The 22,075-nt window shown below is 31.4% G+C and overlaps 2 protein-coding genes across 2 annotated transcripts in view; one reads left to right on the plus strand and one right to left on the minus strand.

Moving 5' to 3' along the window:
- Nucleotides 1-22,075, plus strand: part of LOC102609951 (receptor-like protein EIX2) — a 79,919-nt gene that overhangs the window by 13,034 nt on the left and 44,810 nt on the right. The gene's annotated exons all lie outside the window — the stretch shown is intronic.
- LOC102610978 ((-)-germacrene D synthase) lies at nt 10,742-15,071 on the minus strand. The gene is made up of 8 exons (XM_006494650.3): nt 14,685-15,071; nt 14,409-14,529; nt 13,881-14,178; nt 13,414-13,789; nt 12,777-12,995; nt 12,554-12,692; nt 12,184-12,435; nt 10,742-11,264 (listed from the first exon to the last, which is right to left on the minus strand). Exons 1-8 carry the CDS (start codon nt 14,687-14,689, stop codon nt 10,971-10,973), a joined length of 1,704 nt encoding a protein of 567 aa, XP_006494713.1. The 5' UTR covers nt 14,690-15,071; the 3' UTR covers nt 10,742-10,970.

Below are 22,075 nucleotides of genomic sequence, written 5' to 3' on the forward strand. Positions count from 1 at the left end.
ATTTATTGTGTTTTTATTTTAATTAGTAAATTAGTTTCATCAATTGTTCATCTTAATTTAGACACAAAATCTGCACTGTTAAGATTGCTGTAGCAAGTCTAATAACACCAATCTCTGTGGAGACGATATTGAATACTCATCACTTTATTACTTGTTGTGTACACTTGCACATTGATACCAATAGCATTAGTATTTATACACCAACACCAACTCTATGATTTTTAATGATTTTTATATAAAGCCAAAAATTACGAACTTAAATATACAAAAACTAGACATATACATGTACAATAATAAAAGTTCCTAGTGTTAACATGTATATGTTCATTATATTGATTTTGATGATAACAAACTTTAAATTTTTTGATTAAAATGTTGGAGTTTTCATTAATAAACAAATTCTCAAAAGCCGTATAATCTTTCTAAATGTGTTCATGAAATATGGATAATCGTTAACTTCCATCGGAATATCATTTCCTGTGAAATTTGGTTAAAACTGTGATTCGGAAGTAAACGGTGAATCGTTAAATTTGAAATGGTTAACCGATAATTTCATAGAGGAATAAATCCTTAAGCTTGAACCGGTTAGCAAAAATGGATAAGGCAAATGAGTTTTACAGGTTACTGGAATTAAAACGGCGAACCGTTAACTTCAAACGGCTAACCGATAATTTCTAGAATGTCATTCCATGCTAACCTTCAACCATTTAGCAAGAACGGATAGTAGAAATTTGTTTTGCAGGTCTCTGGAAATTAACGACAAACCGATAGTGGAAAACGGTCAACTGTTACTTGAAATTTAGGTCAACGGTCACTTGGACCAGTCAAAACGGTTAACCGATAACGGTTAACGGCGATCCGATTTCGGACAGAAAGTCAACAACGGCTATTTTTCAGCTCCAACTGTAAATAAGCTCAATCAAATTCAAACAAGGGTTGATCGCAACGTTATCATTTAGTTTATAATCGAGAATACAACATTCATTGAGCTTTAAATTTATTCTTATTTCATTTATTCACACATTGAGCATTGATTTGTAATCTTATATATTGTGTGAGAGAAAAACAAATTTGTAATCTTTGTTGTGAGTGATTGTAAGTGTTGGGATACACTTGTATTAAGAGATTGTGGATAATCTCTTGGTGTAAAGGTTGATTGACACTTTTGAAGTCAATTGTAAATGTTCTTGAAGCCTTGAAGGTTTAACTAGCGGAATCCTCAAGCTTGGTGTGCTTGGAGGTGTGGACGTAGGTAAGGTTGGCCGAACCACGTAAAAATCTCTGTATTTGAATCTCTTTTCCCTTATCTTTTTATATTTTGGTTGATTTATTCATTATTGCTTTAAATTCATTTAAGATTTGCATTAAGTTTTGTTTAAGAATTGCATAATTTTTAGAAACCCAATTCACCCCCCTCTTGGGTTGCTTGGATAATATTTCACCTAGAACTTTCAAAAGTTGTTTGAGTTACCCAATAAATTATAGAAATGAGAACTCTTGCTGAAAATCAAAATTTTTTAGCACCAGTGTTCGAATTTCGAAAAAATCAAAACAATTAATATGCAATGAGTTTATGAATGATAAGCATATGGATAGAAAAATAAAATGTCTAGTTTAGTAAACTATAAAGTTTTACGGATGAAACTTAATGAAAGTAGTAGTCATATAACATTGAATGTATACTATTCATAGTTTTCAGGATAACATAATAGCACTACTTTCATTAAATAACAACATAAATCAATACATGATCATGCTTTCAAAATTTTATTAATATAACACACGCAAAATTATTCAATCAATCACATAAAATTAAAAATAAAAACTAGAAGTTTATAGGATTATAAATTCTTACCTACCTTCAAAACAAAATCAAAACTCACTAACTTCTTTTATAGAAAAGAAAAATACAATCAAAATCTTCTCCTCTTCTTGAAAAAAAAAAGAATTTTCTCTTGTGTCTGCTGCTGCCCCCCCGCCCCTTTTTATTAGTCTTTAGGGTTTTACGAAACAAAGTAACATAAGATGAGTTTTTGTAAAGCTGAGCCTTTTAATACCCTTACCTATTAAGGAATTTATTTTCTTTAAGGTACTTAATAAATTGGTAAATCAAATAAATACAAAGAAATAAACCCTTAAAATCATTGGCCTAAAAGACTATATTCTCTAAAATAATAATGATGATGATGATGATGATGATGATGATGATGATGATGATAATAATAATAATAATAATAAAAATAAATAACGGGTGTTACATTTTCAAAATCAGATTTTGAAAACCTATTCATTCCTCACTGTTCAAAATCTGCTGCAGGATGGGGTGATTTTGCCAAATGTGATTTTTAAAAAAATTTACCAAACATTGAAATTAGCTTTTAGATTTTTAAAATCACTTTTGAACTTCCCAGAATCAATCTCAAATGGGCCCTGAATGTCTTTATGTGTTATATTGATGAAATTGTGAAAGCGTGATCATGTATTGACTTTATGTTGTCATTGAGTGGAAATTATTATTTTGCTTAATTTGCTTATTTTGCTTATTTTGAAACTATGAACACTGTGGATTGGGTGCTATGTAACTGCTGCTTTCATTGAGTCTTATGCATGAAGCTTTATAATTTATTAAACTAGATATCATTAGCTTTTTATTGATATAATTATTGTTTAAAAATTCAAAATATATTGGTTGTGATGATTTTTCAAATTCAGAACACTAGTGCCATAAAATTTCAATTTTCAACGGCAATTCTCAATTCTATTTTTTATTTTGAAACATAAATAACTTTTGAAAATTATAGGAATTTTTTTTATGGTACATATATGTCTATTTTATGTACATATAAATTTGTAATTTTTAACCTTATAGAAAAATCATTGAGTTGGGTTACTGCAATCTTGGAAACTATTCTCCAAAATTACTAAGCTGATATCAAAGTCAGTATGGGTTAATTTTTCATCATTAAATGCCTTGTAAAATTTCCTAATTCTTATTGTTTCCTCTAATTATCAAAACTTGAATTACTATTTTTGGACGTGTGCAACTAAAATTATGAATTTTTGAATAAACGTACATTTGTTGATATCACTACTAGATAGTTTTGACATTTTTCTAGAAAATCAATTTTTAGGGATGTTTTGAACTCTGATTAATTTTATAAAATTTTTCATCGAATGCCACACATGTTGACAATTTCTAATTGTAGTATTTGTGTTTTTCTGACATGTTTATAACTCGTTAGAAATTAGCTTGTGTAGGATGGTCCCGTGTAGTTTAGTGAGTTGATAAGTTTATGTAAGTGTTAATGGTCTAAAAATGTTTAGGTTTCCGGTCAAGGTCAGAATTGGTAATGTTATTTATAAGAATCTTGTCTTGATAATTATAAACCAAGACTGAGCTCATGTAATTGATGATATTGTTTGGTTGCTTTAGATCAAGATAAGGGTATGATAAATTAGCGTATGAAAAATTAGCATTCTATGCATATGAAAAGAATATTATTTATATGATAAATTAGCATTCTATGGTTTTAATACTATGAAATACTTGTGAAATATTATATATATATATAGTCAATTGACTTCTTTTAAATTTGTACTTTTCCAAAACTATTTTCTAAGTGGCTTTGAAAGATACTTGATTTTTTTTTTATAAATTGCTAAACTTAAAAATATTTGAAAAACTTTGCCAATTGAATGTCTCGTAAGAGTGTTTTATTGATATATTATTGAATGATTGATATTGAAAAATTGAAAACTCTATTTAAGGTTTTGACTCATTATCCGTAGTTACTGTTACTAATATGAGTGAACAGTTAGCCGTATAACCATTGTGCGCACCTATTGATGAATATTGCGGGTATAGTATCTTGATTGATTAATTGGCTGGGTCACCAATATTATAGGTGATATATCGATTTCCTAGGTCGACAGAAGTACAAGTGACACTAAGTGGCATGAATAATTGAATAAAATAAAAATTTTATTATTAAATAATTTCTTAAATGATTATATATTGAAAATAATTATTACGTTATGACTTAACTTATTATGAGTTTTATTGTACTTTTACAATAGATTGTAAAATGATCATTGTTTTCCAATTTATGGTTCTCTATAATGATTATGTGTTTTCTCGTTATTATAACCTTATGCATGAGTTTACTTACAAAGTTGATAGCTCACCCGCCATCTCCTACATTTTGTAGATTGATTTGAGAGATATAAGCTTTTTTGGTTTAGAGGAGAGGATTTATTAGTTGAAAACTTTAATTTTTTTTTTTGATGAAAAAATTGTAACTACTTTGGTTATTGTTTAGAACTGAATTATTTTTTTTTGGGAGGATTATTGTTATATTTATTGTTTTAGAGATTTTATTTTGCCTGTGGATAATATTGTTTCTTTTGGAAATAGTAATAAAATTAATATTACAAGGTTTTATTCCAAATTTCTCTTTTAAATTCTTAGGTGAATTTGGCGTGATGTAGTCGTACTCTTAGCTCATAACTAATCCCAAGATTTGGGAGATATTTTTCCTGGCACTAGAGTATAAACAAAAAACAAAATACTTGAATATGTAAATACATACAAGGACCACCGATGATTAAGTAATTATAAATTAAGCTGTTGGCTGAGAACGTATCAATTACTCTTGACAAATAATTTCATCGTATATCAATCAAAGAAGACAACAAATACCACCATCAATTCATCATTCACGCTTAGGGAAAGACAAAACGACATTTTCATCTATGCAAAACAAAAATATTTGGAACACTTGAGAAGTTATAAAGGAGAGTGCTGTGTCTATTACTTCTCCTCTTTAATTGACTTAAAAGTCGTTTCCGTAAGTCGGAGGTTACTTTGGGGCATGTGCAAATTGAATTATGTAGAAAACTGAGATTCTGATTACTTTTTCCAAATTAAAAATTTCAAACGGATGCTGAATTGCTGAAAGATAATTTGAGATTGTTTGCCGGATCGTGGAAATTCGCCCTGTTAACAAAATTAATTTCCTTATTAATAGCAAAGCATTTGATACCCCATTTGACACGAATATAGATAAACATATAAAACTGAAAAAACTATCCATGAGTACTGCTATAACACCGAACTCTAATGCATTGACTAAATTATGAACAAAACACCATCGTCGATCTCTATCCTAATTTAATTCTTCAAGATCCTTCGAGTATTGGTTTATTAAATTCTAGTTTATCATTACACGGAGTTAGTAAGATAGTCATGTCATAAACATATATGAGTTCATTATCGAAAACAATCATCGATTTATGACATTACCAAAATATTAGCTATATAAATTGTCCTCTTTAATTAGTAGACTTGAAATCGTTTCCGTAGAAAGGGAGTTAAAATTGGATTATGCGGAAGATTTATTTAGATGGACTATTGATACTTTTTCCAATTTAGATTCCTGGCCCACTTGATTGATTATATTAAATGGATGCTGAATATCTGAAAGATAAGTTAATGGTGCGTTTACTTCTCAGATTGGAGAATTAGAATCTAAAATCAAAATGTGGACAACATTTACTTCGTAAATATGGAGTAGGAATTGGAATCGGAACTGTGAGGCCCACCACTATTTAGAAATGGGGAATGGGAGGTTGATTCCCATGGGGGAAGGTGGGAATCAATCTCCCATTTATTAAAGTTTCCATTTTGCCCCCATTAGCATTCAAATATTCCTAAAATGCCCCTCTTTTAAATCAAAAATATAAATATAAAAAGGGTTCCTCTATGATGCTGTAATTTTTTTACAGCATCAATAATGTTTTTAATTGTGTACCATTGGATTTAATCAATGGTACACAATATTTGTAGTAAAAAAAAATGGTAAACGGTTAACAAATGTGTAAGGGGTGGAGAACTTTGTAAAATAACTATGACCATCCTTAAAGTTTGAAATAATTTCACTTAAATAGCATATTTTATTTAAAATTATTTTCAATCCTCCTTTAAATTTGAAATGTGATAATCTTTTTTAAATAAATCTTCCAAAATCTATTACCTTGAAGTATAAAATATAATGGTAGGTTATTTAACACAAATCAAATAAATAAGTTGCAATTGCAAAATTTATATATGATATAATAGTAATAAATAACACAACTAAGTACATATACTTAAGTAAATGTCATTGTATAATTGATCATGAAGTATGTATTATTTTTAATACCTATTTAACATACTTATTCTCTGAACTTTATATTTATCTTACAACTAATATCCTTTCATGATAGGAATTTTAAGTTTTATAAGCCGATATATTTTCATTTTATTTTCAAATATCACTTTGTTAATTTCATAAAAGTTAAATCTAATATATATTCCTAATGAGCTTTAGTTTATGAATCGTGAAAGATTATTTTATTGATATCCTTTGATTGTAATTATAAAATTTTATGTTATTAAGAGTCATTACTTTTGTTATGATAATTAATAGTGACAATAAATAAAATATTACCTCCAATAATATTTACGTGGGAAAAAAAGTGAAAGAAAATCATTTATATTTTTAGATTTTTATTGACATGGTAGGAAATTATCTCAGCCTTATAAAATTTAACTTTCACAAGTTTGTTTTCATTTTATTTTCAAATGTCACTTTGTTAATTTCATAAAAGTTAAATCTAACACATATTCCTAATTAACTTTAGTTTATGAATCATGAAAGATTATTTTATTGTTATTCTTTGATAGTAATTATAAAATTTTTATGCTACGAAGAATCATTACTTTTATTATGATAATTAATAGTGACAATAAATAAAATATTACATCAAATAATATTTAATGGACAAAATGAGGAAAAACAATCATTGTATGTTTTTATATTTCCATTATAAAGATATGGTTTGGGATACTTTAACTTAAAATTTTGGCACAATAATTGAGCCACTAATATCTCATAGTCTAATGGTTGATATTGAAAGTCAAAGCATCATTTCATAATGTTATATCCTCCACCATTGAATTGCATGAAATAAATAGTTTAATTTTTTGATAAAAATTTAAATCAAAATATTTCTCACTCTATAGTTATATAAACATATATATTTTTCAATAATAATTGGTGAATAAAATATTTCTTATTTGTTGTGACTCATATAGTATTATTAATAAAACACATATAAAATAGTTTATTGCAATGCTTTCTATTATCATTATTGTTTAGGTATTAATGGTTTGTAATTAAATTCATACAATACAAATTATTACAAGATTTTGTGTTAAATAACATACTTGATATTATATTTTATACTTAATGGTAACTGATTTTGGAAGATTTATTTAAAAGAAATTATCATATTACAAATTTAAAGGAGGGCTGAAAAGTAATTTTAAATAAAATATACTATTTAAGTGAAATTGTTTCAAACTCTAAGGGTGGTCACAATTATTTTACAAAAATTATCTACCCACTTGAACGGTTACCATTATTTTTAAATTATTTTTTTAGAACAAATATTGTATACCATTGATTAGATCTAATGGTTCACAATTAATACATTATTGATATTGTAAAAAAATTTACAGCTTCATAGAGGAACCCATATAAAAAATAAAAAAGCCAAATATATAATTAATTAATATATTATTATAATTAATTAATTATTATATTATAATTAATTAATATATTCATACATTATTAACAATAATCATTAATAATTATAATTTTTGAATAAATAATCACAATAATTAATATATTATTATAATTAAATAAGTAATATTAATATTATTAATTAATATATTTTATAATAATTATTAATATAATTATTATAATTAATTAATTAGTAATTTTTACAATTAATTAATATATCAATATATTATTGACAATAATAATAATTATTATTATTATATATTTTTTTTGAATGAATAATCACTATAATTAAAATATAAAATAATAATTATGACAATAATTCATTAAAGGTGTGTTTGTGATTATGGTGTATTATAACACTATTCACATTAAAATAATATCAAACCCATGTTTGGAACAAAATTGCAAGGGATTGGGGTGGGGGGCCTAATGCGTCAACTGACGCATTAGCTTTGTTTTTTTTTTCGTTTGCTTTTAACTTTTGCTTTTTGCTTTATTATTATTATAATACTAAAATAATAAATAAATATAGTTTTTAATTTAATATAATATTTTTATTTTATTTGTTTTTACATTATAATTATTAATATAAATTAATAAATAAATAATTTATCGTTCAATAATAGTATTTTTTAATTTTTACATTATAATTTATTAATAAATTTATAACTTATTATAACTAATAAAAATATTTAAATATGAATAAATATTAATAGTATTGTTTGGTGAATTTAAAACATTTTTTTAGATAATGTTTTATAGTATTGTTTGGTGAATTTAAAACTAATGAGTTAGTTGTCAAAGTGCGGGAATAATTTAAGTAGTTTGTATGATGAATGTAAATTGCTTTATTGTGATGATGTGTAAGTAATAGAAGCTGTGAATGATGAAAAGAAGTTAGAGCTTGATACTGAGGTTGATGCTAGGATGGTGTTTGATTCAGGTTATATGAAGATTTTAAAAGACAATATTTCTATAGAGTGCAAAACAGAAGTAAATCTTTACTTGACAGAATTATATAAGAACCCAAAAAATGAAAGTCTTGAAATATTAGATTGGTGGAAGAGTAATTCTTCCAAATATCCAATTTTGTCTTATGTTGCTCGGGATAAGAATATATTTGATGATGCTTGATAGCATTTGATGGCATAGTAAGGGTAAATATTTATTAATTTTTTTATTCAAAAAAAGAATTTTATGTGTTATTTATTTCAATTATGTTTATTTTTTTCAGGTTAAAGTATGGAATACAAATTGGCGTGGACATTTTTCTTTTCGATGTGTCATAATTCGAAACTTTAAATGTATTATTGTAACTTTATTTGAACCATTAATTTTGATGTGTTATATTTTGAAACTTTAAATGTATTATTCTAACTTCATTCGAACAATTAATTTCTGTGTTGTATTTTAAAACTTTAAATGAATTATTCTAGCTTTATTTAAATAATTAATTTATGTAAATATTATTCAATTTTGAATTTGATTGGTAGTAAAATATTTTTATATTATTTTTTATTTTATTAGTTCGCGGATTGGATAAACGAATAATTTTTAATCCACAAACCGATCCACAAAATGACGGATTAAATACGGATTGGGTCAAATTCACATCCAATCCGCAGACATATGCATTGGATTTGGATTGAAAATTCATAATCCGCAAAATTGTGGATCGGATATGGATTGATGTCTGATTCGCAAAATTCGATCCGCGAACCCCCTATTTTTAATAGTACCGGTGATGAAAAGGTTGGTGCTTGGCTCGGCCTGGGGTCGCTACGGAGGGCTTAAAGAAGAAGAAAAAGGAGAAGTGGAAAAGAGCCACCGTAAGCCGCGAGGATCCGCTATTGCTGCTCTCAAAGCCATCTTGGGTTTTTAGCTAAAACCCTCCTAATCTTGAGATCCTTATGAGGGTGGGGGATTGGGGGCTGTAAAATGATGGTATTAGCCTTCTTCTGAATGGAGCTGTATTTTTTTAATTGTTTATTGTTATGTTACATAACTACTAATTTTAGAATTAGAAATCTATTCGAGACTAGTCCAGATCTTATTATGATAGACAGCAAATGCATGAGCCACGAAAATCTGGAAGAATGCCAAAGCCAAATCCTAAGTTTGCTACGTGAGGGCACCATGCAAGCCATGCATGAAACATGCATGTGCTGAGATCGTGAAGATACGTGCTGGAGCTGGAGCCGTGATCTAGGAATACGCTTATCAACGATTGTGCAGCAAGTAAGGAGGGAAGCTAAGACATGGAAGTTGTTTTCGATTATCTTTCGGTTTCGAATTCTTAGCTAAGTTGTTATATTCTTTTATTTAGCCGTAATTGTAGGATGGAAACCAAAGTCTTGTTATTATAAATAAGCTCCAGAATATGAATAAAAGCATTGAGAATTCTAAACAACAATTATTTGGTCCTTTCTCGCCATAAGCAGAAAAATATCACTTGTGTTACGCGTAATCATTGGCTGCCTCTGACTGGGACCTAACATATTATTATTAATTATTACATACTACCAATACTAGAATTAAAAATCTGTTGAATCTCTTTCCTCAACAAGAAGTAAGAAATGAATCTCTTCCCTCAAAAGTTAGAGAAGTGAAGTGAGAATTAGTTAACTAAATGATTGTTTTCACGTTTGGATTCTTAGAAATATGTGAATTAGGAATGTGAATAATTGTTTTAATTTTTTTATTGAATATAAATTAAATGAGTTAATAAAATTCTTTTACTTTAAAATCCACTGGGGGAAATTAAGTTATTAGGCTGTATAAGAAAATTTAAATTCTCGGAAAAAATGAAATAGATGATAGTTTTGTCTCATACAACTAAAAACTTCAACTTTCTTCTTGAAAGATTGGTATCGGGCAAGATTTACAATGTGGGCCATTGTTGAGGCCCTTATAATAATAGATTTATGAAGATGTCAAATTATTACTTAATATCCACTATATTCTTGAGCATACTCAACTTTTTTACTTAATTGGGGATCCAACGAACTTTATCCCTTGAAATAAACGTAAAGCTACTATTCATGGGAAAGTAAGGGTTATTTTGGACAGCGCAGTCATGCGCATAAAAAAGAAAATCGCATAGACAACTTATAACATCTGCCTCAAAAGACAAAGTCAGCTAATTCATTTTGAGAGGATTGGCAGTGATCCTATTGATCCAACAAAGACTAAAGTACATATCAATTATGGTATCATTACACAGACGAGCGACATCGTGTTATTCTTACACAGGGATGCATGGTTATTATTTTTCATACTAGTACTTAATTCAAACACACACTTATAATTTTATGTGTATACAAGCAGAGAGAGAGTTAAATATTGTTACATGGGAAGAGGATCAACAAGCAATGATGCAATTCTATCCTTGGTTTTCCCTGTCGAGTTAGTATAACCATCTCCATTTTGATATAACACCACCATCATCCGAGCAAGATTCAGGGAAGGAAGAAGCCATTGCAACGGAGGATGGTTCGGATCTTGAATTTCTTCATTGATGTTCATCCATTCAATTTCCACCATTCCTTTGATTTTGTTGCACGCTTCTTCTTCAGACACGCCATACTGTTGCACGTAACATTCCACACTTGATGGTGCATCCCCTCTCTCTTGCTCGACCTTAACAATTTTTTTAGAAGCAATAAATTAAATTCAGTTAGCTTAATTTATATGCCGTTAAAATTGCAAAAGAAAAAAGTCTTTTTGAGTTCTTTTACTGTTATAACCTCATTGTGATTAGTCTACTTAGGGAGCTAGGGCATTTACTTACAAAGTGAGTAGGCAATTGATCCCACAATAATTTTATTTTTTTAATTTTTTCACCTTAAATATGTATTTTTTAAAAAAAAGTTATGACAGTCATAATAAATTTAAAAATTTGCCCCCTGTAAGGATCCGTACAAACTAAAAAACTAATCTTATAATGGTTTTACGTAGTTGCACCTATGAGACAATTTCTTCGCTCTACCCCTGAGTTTTTTCAGAGGAACATTGCTGAGGAATTTTATTAATTAAATGGGTTAATTCTTGATTATATATTCTCCTCATGAATTGACTATTTTCAAATCACCGTCATATTTTTTAAAACTTTAATGTATCCTCATTTTTATTCAGAAGACAAAATAAAAAATAAAATCAACTACCCGATTTTTACTTGTCTTTTGAATAAAAAAACAATGTAACTTGAGGTTTTCAGAAGTAAAAAAGGTGATTTGAAGGTAGTAAATTTACAAGAATATAATCTAAATTTTACTCAATAAAAAAGAGTAACTGGTCCTTACATCTATTTAAGGGAGGAAATAATGTGCCTCACCCGTGGGAAAAGGTATATTAGAAAACGACGTCTATCTTTCAATAGTAAAGTTCAAACTAAAATTATAGCATTATGAATGTATTGGGTAATTAAAAATAAATTAGGAACCGAGGTGATTAATATAAGAAGTATTTAAGGACTTACGTATCATTCTCCCTAAATTAAGTAGTTAAAATTCCTTTAATTTGGTATTTGGTCATAAATTCTTTATCGATATAGTCATACCTTGTACGTATGGACGTCGTCATCAAGGCGAGCAATCAAGGAGGAAGATCTAATAATTTTAGGAACACTAATCGCCCAATCAAGTGCTCGCTTGGTAATTGCCATATCTTCTAAGCCTACAAGAGCTTCAACAGCAAGCATGGGGTATCCACTGCTCATTGTAGAATTCTCCACACATTCTTCAAATGTTGGCACATATTTCGCATGGAACCACTTTGCTTCCACAAAGTAAGCCCTTACCAGCCCTTTTATCTGAGAGAGAATAAAGTAAATTAATTATTCAATTTGGATAGCCATATATGTATTTATTTGTGTATATCAATTAAAAAAAATTGATAATGAGTATATTCATGATTATGAGTGTACTTACCGCCTCTTTTGCATAGTACATGCAACAAAGTGGTTCTTTATTCACCAGCTTGTCCTCCATTTCTTTGACAACATCTAAGAGGGCAAAATAACAGACTTGCATGTATTTTGGTAACTCATTTGCTGCCACAACTTCCCACCTACCAAAAACAATGTGGATACTGTACTTTGATTATACGAAAAATCGACTGCCACATTATTAATACTTATTAATTTGCACACACCTCTCGATTGCATGAGTGAATAGCTTAAGTTCTTCCAAAGTGCCATACACATCATAGATATCATCTATGACAGAAGCTATTGCGATGATTTTGGTCATAAATTTTCTAGTTGTGGAATATTTAGGCTCAAAATAAACTCCTAATATCCAAAAGTAGCACTCCACCAACCTATCCCTTGCAAAAGGTAGCTTTGTTGCAAAATCAATATCTTTCCACCACCTGCAAAAATTTATTTTCCAATGTAAAATCGATCTTCTCAGTCTTATAATGGATTGATTTCAAATTTATAAAATAAATTACTAGTTTTGATGCAGAAATATGATCAAAACCCCATTGTTGTTCTAGTAAATTAATAGTCTACTGCCTCATGTTCTAAACGCTCATATCCATCAAGGTTTCATGGAGGGGAAAAAAATAATAAAATTGCCGATCTCTGTGGAGTTAGCTACTAACAATTTAACAAACAAAAGTATTTTAAATCATAATTTTGATTTTATCGGTAAAATAGAAAAAGATACAATTAAAATCGAACTGTAAAAGACCCTTTAACAATAGAGAGATTGTTGATAGGTTTTAAAACAGTACAGGACAAATGATAAATTTCAACAAACAAGGGGAGGTTTTGATATTTGATCACCTTGAGATCTCACTTAGCTCTATCCGGTGTAACGCCTGCAAAAGATTAAAATCTAGCTTTGCAAGTTCTAATATTAGCTCATTTCGTGTTGAATTGTCTGCTTCATAGATGGAAATATACTGCCTTGCCTCCAATCTTGGCATCCCTCTGTGCAAAGGTATCTCCAGGGAGTGCTCAACTTGGTCAGCTAGAGGAGTGCTTAAATGGGACAATAAAGATTTTAAGTGCTTCCTAGAAAATTCACATGCTTCTTCCAATATATTCTCCCCTTGTACTCTCAGATATGACGCCTCATACAAACATAGCAAGCCTTTCGCGTCATTTGTTAACATGGCCTTGAATTCACCTTTTTCATCTCTGAATTTTTTAAATATATCTGTTTCGTTGTTGTAATTCAAGTGTTAAAATTAATTACCACTGAATATATGTTAAAAAAAAAATTGATTGAAACTTTTGCTTATGCATACCTGCTGACACCTTGTAACCATGCTGCCTTAGAAGCCGAAATCGAAGAGCAACTATGTAGAGATCGTTATTATGATCGTAATTAACATCACAATTGCCGTTAACATGGCTATCATAGATTGTTTGTAAGGCCTCTTTGATCTCATTTTCAAAATGATAGGCCACACCAAGGCGTTGAAGTTGATTAACAATAGCCACAATTTCTTCAAGTGTTTTCCATGCTGTATTATTGCTCACCAGCAACTTTTCAATTTCTGCTTTTAATGTTTCAAACCGCTTTTCGACTTCCGTATTGGTGTACTGCATCAATAAAATTATCAAAATCATGATCACATATATTGTGAATTTTTATTCAGAGATCTATGACCATATTAAAATTATGAATAAGTTAAAAGATAAAAAAAAATATATTTTAATATATGACAAAATATATATTTTTTATCTTTTAGTTTATCTTTAACTTTAATATGATCTAAAATCCCTTATTAGAACATCTCTTTCTATATATATTAGAGTCACATGATACATACCTTTTCATTTGATGACACATTAATGAAATGATCACCCCAAATGCTAGGATGATAATTCGAGGATCGACGGTTCACATCGGCTTTCGTGCTTTCTTTTGAAGAAAGAACACTCTTAAGATCCCTTTTTTTTTTTTTTCCAATCCAAGATTTTTGTTGAGACCGATCAAATTATACAATAAATATTAAACAAGATGATATATAAAGAAAAATAAAAATAACGACACAAAACACAAACTGATATATTATAATAGAGAGTATAAGTATTAGAGTATATACCTCATAACTCCAACAACCCCTAATTCTTTCAAGTTCTCTCAAACAGTTCAAGAAATAAAATCACTTCGGAGCATGCGATGCCTTTCTTGAATGCTTTCAAATTTATAGGTAAAAGAAGAGCTTAAAGTAAATAATGCAGGGGATAAAATCCCATCAGAAAACACTAATTAGAGTACGATGATGTCGACTGAAGGCGCCTTGTCGTCGCATGCGATGCCTTTCTTAAATTTTTAGTAAGGGTTTGCCTACCTTACGTTTATTTGTCAAGGTAGTATTTGATTAGCATAGTATATAGATAATGATAAATATTTTAAAGTTTTATTTTTAAAGAATAAATATTTACAATCTTAAACTTTTAGAAAATAATAAGGTAATTCTTAAATTTTTAGTATGGATTTGCCTACTTAGCGTGGTAGCAGCTCTTTACTAAAAGGATGCCTTACCAACAAATTATTCAATGCCAACAAATAATAGCTGAATATATAGTATCTGGGGTACAGTCTGTCGGCAATCATTGATAAAAGACAAACTTCAATAGATAATAGTGTCTTTTCCTCAGAGTATTGTTTTTATTTGGAAAATGTGGCAAGAACTGCAAAAACGTGGCTGCCTTCTAAAACATTAGTTTCTTGGTGGCTCACATCCACTCCACATACCTTATTAATTTGATAAATGTTAAGTTATAATAATTGTAACAAATATTTTTCATGTGAACCACATAAATTATGAATTCTATAATTTTGTATGGTTCACATGAAGAATGTATGTTATAATTATTGTAACTTAGAGGCTCCCTATTAATTTAGGTCTTGAGTTTTGAACTTTTATATAGTAAAGATTCGTCAAAACCTAATAAAATTCAACTTTCTAACACCTTTTCTTTTTCTGTCTTATTTTGTTGATTTCATAAAAATTAATTCTAATACGTTTTCTGGATTAGTTAGTGGCTGAAATCATGAAAAATTAAATTTTATATAATTTTTCTGTGATCATTGAACTTTACAATTGAAGCTGTCCAATCAGTAAGATTAATTGTGCAGTCAGGCTGTGTTTTGAAGAACGCAAAATTCTTCTTGTCCAAAAAAATAAATAATTATGGTGCTTGCATCAGTCATTCAACAATGAGTATATACAAATTAAAAAATTGTGCATTCACCTTTTAAATTCACACACTTTAAGCGTATATATTTTATTAATCTAATTATTAGTAGCTGCTCAAGCTTGTATCAGTTGTGACTCGGTTTCCATTCTTAAAATCTTTGGCGCATGGATTCATGTTATAGCCTGAAATCATACTAAGGTCTTTTATATACACTTTAAGCGTATATAATTGATTAATCTAATTATTATTAGCTTAGCTATTTAATGCCTGGAAGGATATAAACGGACAGCGCCTCCGCCAAAATGCTGTGCCAACAGAGCATATGGACTCAAGCTTAGTGTTTTTCGACTTCTTCCCTGCTTAATAACCCTGATGCCATTATGAGCTTGGATTTGGGTTTTTGTTTCTAAAAATTGAAATGTGGTCATCCCACATAGTAAGCACACCATACTTAAATAGCTAAGTTACGATAAAGAATAGAGTTGTTGGTACTACGTAATTTATCTAGTTTAATTTGTAGTCTTTAATTAAAATAAATAAAATGAAATTCTTATGGCAATATTTGGTGAAATAGAAATAATGAAACTATTGGGCTTCTTTCCACAAACTTGCATGACATATGTCACAAACAAAATAGTTGAAATAGAGTAATGATACAGCCATAAACTCTTATACAAATTGATTTGGCATTAATTCATTGGTTGAATTAAAATACAAAATAATAAAAATAAATCATGTGCGCCAAGAGATATATGATTCAACTAATTTTATCGTACCACATTAATTTGTACAAAATAAATTTGTATAAGAGTTTGTGGCTATATTATTACTCGTTGACATATTATGGCGCATGCAATAGCAATAGCACACATTTTTTCAGCAATTTGATCCTTTTCCATAGGAAGGGTAAAATGGTTAAATTTACTTTATCTTCACAAGAAAAATTTTAGAGCCAAATATAAAATCAAGATTAAAAGGAGAAAAATTCTATGATATCGTGATTAAAATTATGGTATCAATACCATGATAAATATAAATTTTATAAATTACACACAAGACTAATGAATGGAAAGTAAAACAAATAAACTAATATAAGAATAGTAAATTGGTGTTTTATAATTACAAGCAAAATAAATACTTGTGAAAATTACATAAAACTTTTAAATTAACATTAAATTTTAATTAAACAAAAAATAATTTAGTTATTTATTTAATTTAATTAAATAAAAAATACTCATCAATTTATTTTTAATTGATTGATATTGAAACATAAATTGGTTGATAGAGAAAGTTTAAATTAATTGATATTGAAACGTGGGTCCAGGCCAAATAAATGTAATTAATTAATTTCCTTTTACACCATTCATTACTATCTTTTTGAACAGTTGTCACCGTAGTTTTGGAGGTTAAAGAAACAAGCAACGCAATGTTTCAACTTTGGCAGGCCGCGGAATGGAAATCAACTACAGTGAGCCTTTTGATGAAGCAGGGTGTTGAGTCTCACAAGTAGTGTACCTTGCCGAGGTTATAACTTAAACTATAGGTGTTTGTTTTTTACATATAATATATGGTTTTGAAGTTTACACTGAGATGAACAAAAGTCAGAACCGTCTAAGCCATTATGTCCCATGATTATGTCAAAGTTTGGCATGGTGCATCTAGAATACATCTAGAAGCTTGGCATAAACAAAGAATAGTGGCACATGGCTTTGAAACTTGAACATGGATTTTACCCACCAAGTTTTGATGAACATGGTTTTTTACCCACCAAGCTTTGATGAACATGGTTTTGAAGGAGTTTTTAATATCCATGGCTTTGACTTCCTTGGCCTTGATTTTGCTATAAATACAAGTGCTAATGAAGAGTTTATGCATTCCATTTTTGAGAGCAATTAAGAGAGTTGAGAGAGAGTTTAAGAGCTTGAATTTATAAGCTCTTATTTTAGTGATTTGAGAGTTTGGGTGTATTGGGGTTTTGGGTAGTGAGCTAAAATACTACAATACTTGTAACTCCTTTTCACTAGTAAAATATTTCCTTCTGTCTTCGCCCGTGGATGTAGGCTAAAAGCCGAACCACGTAATTTCTGGTGTCCTCTAGTGTGCTTATTCTTTATTTTATTTCCAATTTTATTTTAGCTGCGGTCCTGCTGCACCCACCAATTTCCTAACAGTGGTATCAGAGCCATTGGTTGTATTTTTGGAGTCGGGAATTGTTCACGTATACGGCGTATGGAACTATTCACGTATACGGTATACGGCACTATTCACGTATACGGTACTATTCACGTGAAACGGTGGAAGTGATCCAAGAATTTTGCGGTGCAAAGCAGGGAATAGTGGTGCGAGTAAAGCAACTGTGTGATTTTGTACATGTCTAGGAAAGTTCTGTCATAAAGGCGATAAGAGCTTAAGGAGTCTGGGTTTTAAGTGGGACCATTGTGACCTCTCCAGTCTTTCCTGGGAACTTTCCTGGTGTGCATTCTCACACATACTCACAACTATTCAAGGTGGTATACTAGCTTGTGTGCAGTATTTATCAACAAAATGGCGGCAAAGTATGAAATTGAGAAATTTAACGGAAATAATTTTTCGTTGTGGAAAATGAAGATGAAAGCTGTATTGAGGAAAAATAATTGCTTGGCAGCAATTGGAGAAAGGCCCATGGAGATAACTGATGACAAGTGGAACGAGGTAGACAGCAACGCCATTTCTGATCTACACTTGGCACTTGCGGATGGAGTATTATCTAGTGTGGCAGAGAAAAATACGGCGAAGGAAATTTGGGATACTCTCACAAAATTGTACGAGGCCAAGTCACTACACAACAAAATCTTCTTGAAGAGAAAACTCTATACTCTTCGAATGGCGGAATCTACAATGGTGACCGACCACATCAACACATTGAAGACTCTATTTTCACAACTCACAACGTTGGGTCATAATATAGAGGAAAATGAACGTGCAGAGCTTCTACTTCAAAGTCTACCAGATTCGTATGATCAACTCATCATCAACCTGACGAACAACAATCCAGTGGAGGGTCTAGTTTTCGACGATGTTGCAGCCTCCGTATTAAATGAGGAGAGCAGGCGGAAAAACAAGGAAAACAGACAAGCAAGTTCGCAGCAAGCAGAAGCGCTATCGGTGACGAGAGGGAGATCAATGGAACGTGGTCCCAATGGGAGTCAAAATCAGGGTAGATTAAAATCCAGAAGTAAGAAGAATGTTAAATGCTACAAATGTGGCAAGAAATGGCACGTCAAGAAAGATTGTTGGAGTAACCAGAAGAGAAAAGAGGGCAAAGAACCTGAGTCATCAAATGCTCAGGGTTGTGTAGCAAGTACCTCGGATGATGGTGAAATTCTTTACAGCGAGACAACAACTGTTTCAGAAGGTAGAAAACGACTTTCTGATGTCTGGCTTATAGACTCAGGAGCTACCTGGCACATGACCTCTAGGAGAGAATGGTTCCACACATATAAACCTATCTCAGGAGGATCTGTATATATGGGAGATGATCATGCCTTGGAGATCGCTGGTATTGGTACTATCAAATAAAAATATTTGATGGTACAATTCGCACAATTGGAGAGGTACGACATGTCAACGGCTTGAAGAAAAATCTATTGTCTTTGGGACAAATAGACAGTCATGGGTGCAAAACTCATGTGGAGAATGGAATAATGAAGATCATTAAAGGCGCGCTTGTATTGATGAAGGCAGAAAAGATCGGTGCTAATTTATTCATGCTTAAAGGAGAAACACTACAGGAGGCTGATGCGTGTGTCGCGTCAAATGGAGAAGAATCAACGATGATGTGGCATCTCAAACTTGGCCACATGTCAGAACAAGGCTTGAAGATTCTCTCTGAGCGAAAATTGCTTCCGAGGCTCAAATCGGTAAGTTTACCATTTTGCGAGCATTGTGTTACAAGTAAGCAGCATAGATTAAAATTTAGTAGATCTATTGCTAAAAGTAAATGCATTCTAGACTTGATTCATTCTGATGTTTGGGAATCACCGGATATATCCATGGGAGGTGCAAAGTACATGGTGACTTTCATTGATGACTATTCCAGAAGATGTTGGGTATATCCGATTAAGAAAAAGTCAGATGTATTTTCAGTATTTAAAGAATACAAAGCGCGGGTGGAACTTGAATCTGGTAAAAAGATCAAGTGCTTGAGGACAGACAATGGTGGAGAATATACAGACGGCGAGTTTCTTGCTTTCTGTAAGTAAGAAGGTATTCAGAGGCAGTTCACGGTGGCATACACCTCAACAAAACAGAGTGGCAGAGTGGATGAACAGAACTCTTACAGAAAGAATAAGAGCTATGTTGAGGACTGTTGGTTTACCCAATTCATTCTGGGCAGAAGCAGCCAAAACCGCCTGTTATATAGTAAATCGGTCGCCATCTACAGCTATTGGGTTGAAGACAGCGATGGAGATGTGGACTAGAAAGCCAGCTGATTATTCCTACCTACATGCATTTGGATGTCCTGTGTACGTGATGTACAATGCCCAAGAAAGGACAAAGTTAGATGCAAAATCTAGAAGATGTATCTTCTTGGGGTATGCTGATGGAGTAAAGGGGTATCGTCTGTGGGACCCCACTGCCCACAAGATCGTCATCAGCAGAGATGTTATCTTTGTAGAAGATCAACTACAAAGGAGAGATGAGGATGATGACACTACAAAAGAAAAGTCAGAGACTGTGCCGGTATATGTTGAAAATAATCTAGAAGATTCACATTCTTCTGAAGCAGCACCAGAGCACGAGGAACAAGAACCAGTCGAGTTTGAGGCTCCAGAAGTTCGTCGGTCAACTCGTGAGAGACGACCGCCTGTGTGGCACTCAGAGTATGTCACAGAGATCAACGTTGCATATTGTCTTCTAACGGAGGATGGAGAGCCTTCAACTTTCCATGAATCTTTGGAAAGCTCAGATATTGCTTTGTGGATGACAGCAATGCAAGAAGAAATTGAAGCTCTACACAAGAGTAAGACATGGGAACTTGTACCACTACCACGTGGAAGAAAAGCCATTGGAAACAAATGGGTCTACAAGATCAAACGTGATGGCAATGATCAAGTGGAGCGGTATCGTGCGAGATTGGTGGTGAAAGGATATGCTCAGAAAGAAGGTATTGACTTCAACGAGATATTTTCACCGGTGGTTCGACTCACAACAGTCAGAGTAGTCTTGGCAATGTGTGCTACATTTGACTTACATCTTGAGCAGTTGGATGTGAAAACTGCATTTCTTCATGGAGAACTTGAAGAAGAAATATATATGCTCCAACCAGAAGGTTTTGCAGAAACATGAAAGGAGAACTTGGTTTGCAAGTTGAACAAATCTCTATACGGTCTCAAACAGGCGCCGAGGTGTTGGTATAAGAGATTTGATTCCTTCATCATGAGCCTTGGATACAACAGACTCAGTTCAGACCATTGTGCATATTACAAGAGGTTTGAAAATAATGATTTCATTATTTTGCTGTTGTATGTGGATGACATGTTGGTAGCAGGTCCCAACAAAGATCGAATCCAAGAATTGAAGGCACAGTTAGCTAGGGAGTTTGAAATGAAGGACTTGGGACCAGCAAACAAGATTCTAGGGATGCAAATTCACCGAGACAGAAATAACAGGAAGATTTGGCTTTCACAGAAGAATTACTTGAAGAAAATCTTGCGGCGCTTCAACATGCAAGATTGTAAGTCAATTTCTACCCCACTTCCTGTTAATTTCAAATTATCCTCAAGTATGTGTCCTAGTAATGAAGCAGAGAGGAATGAGATGTCTCGAGTACCGTATGCATCAGCAGTAGGAAGTTTGATGTTCGCTATGATATGTACTAGACCGGACATTGCACAAGCAGTGGGAGCAATCAGTCGATACATGGCGAATCCTGGTGGAGAGCATTGGATAGCTGTGAAGAGGGTTCTGAGATACATCAGAGGAACCTCAGATGTTGCATTATGTTATGGAGGATCAGAGTTTACTGTCAGGGGTTATGTGGATTCAGATTTTGCAGGAGATCTTGATAAAAGAAAATCCACTATTGGTTATGTGTTTACACTTGCAGGAGCAGCTGTAAGCTGGGTTTCGAAACTGCAGACCGTTGTGGCTTTATCTACAACAGAAGCAGAGTACATGGCAGCTACACAAGCTTGCAAGGAAGCTATTTGGATACAAAGGTTATTGGAGGAGCTCGGGCATAAACAATAGAAATTTTCTGTGTTTTGTGACAGTCAGAGTGCCTTACACATTGCAAGGAATCCAGCCT

This window comes from Citrus sinensis, chromosome 9 (assembly GCF_022201045.2).
Source record: "Citrus sinensis cultivar Valencia sweet orange chromosome 9, DVS_A1.0, whole genome shotgun sequence".
NCBI classification, from domain to species: Eukaryota; Viridiplantae; Streptophyta; class Magnoliopsida; order Sapindales; family Rutaceae; genus Citrus; species Citrus sinensis.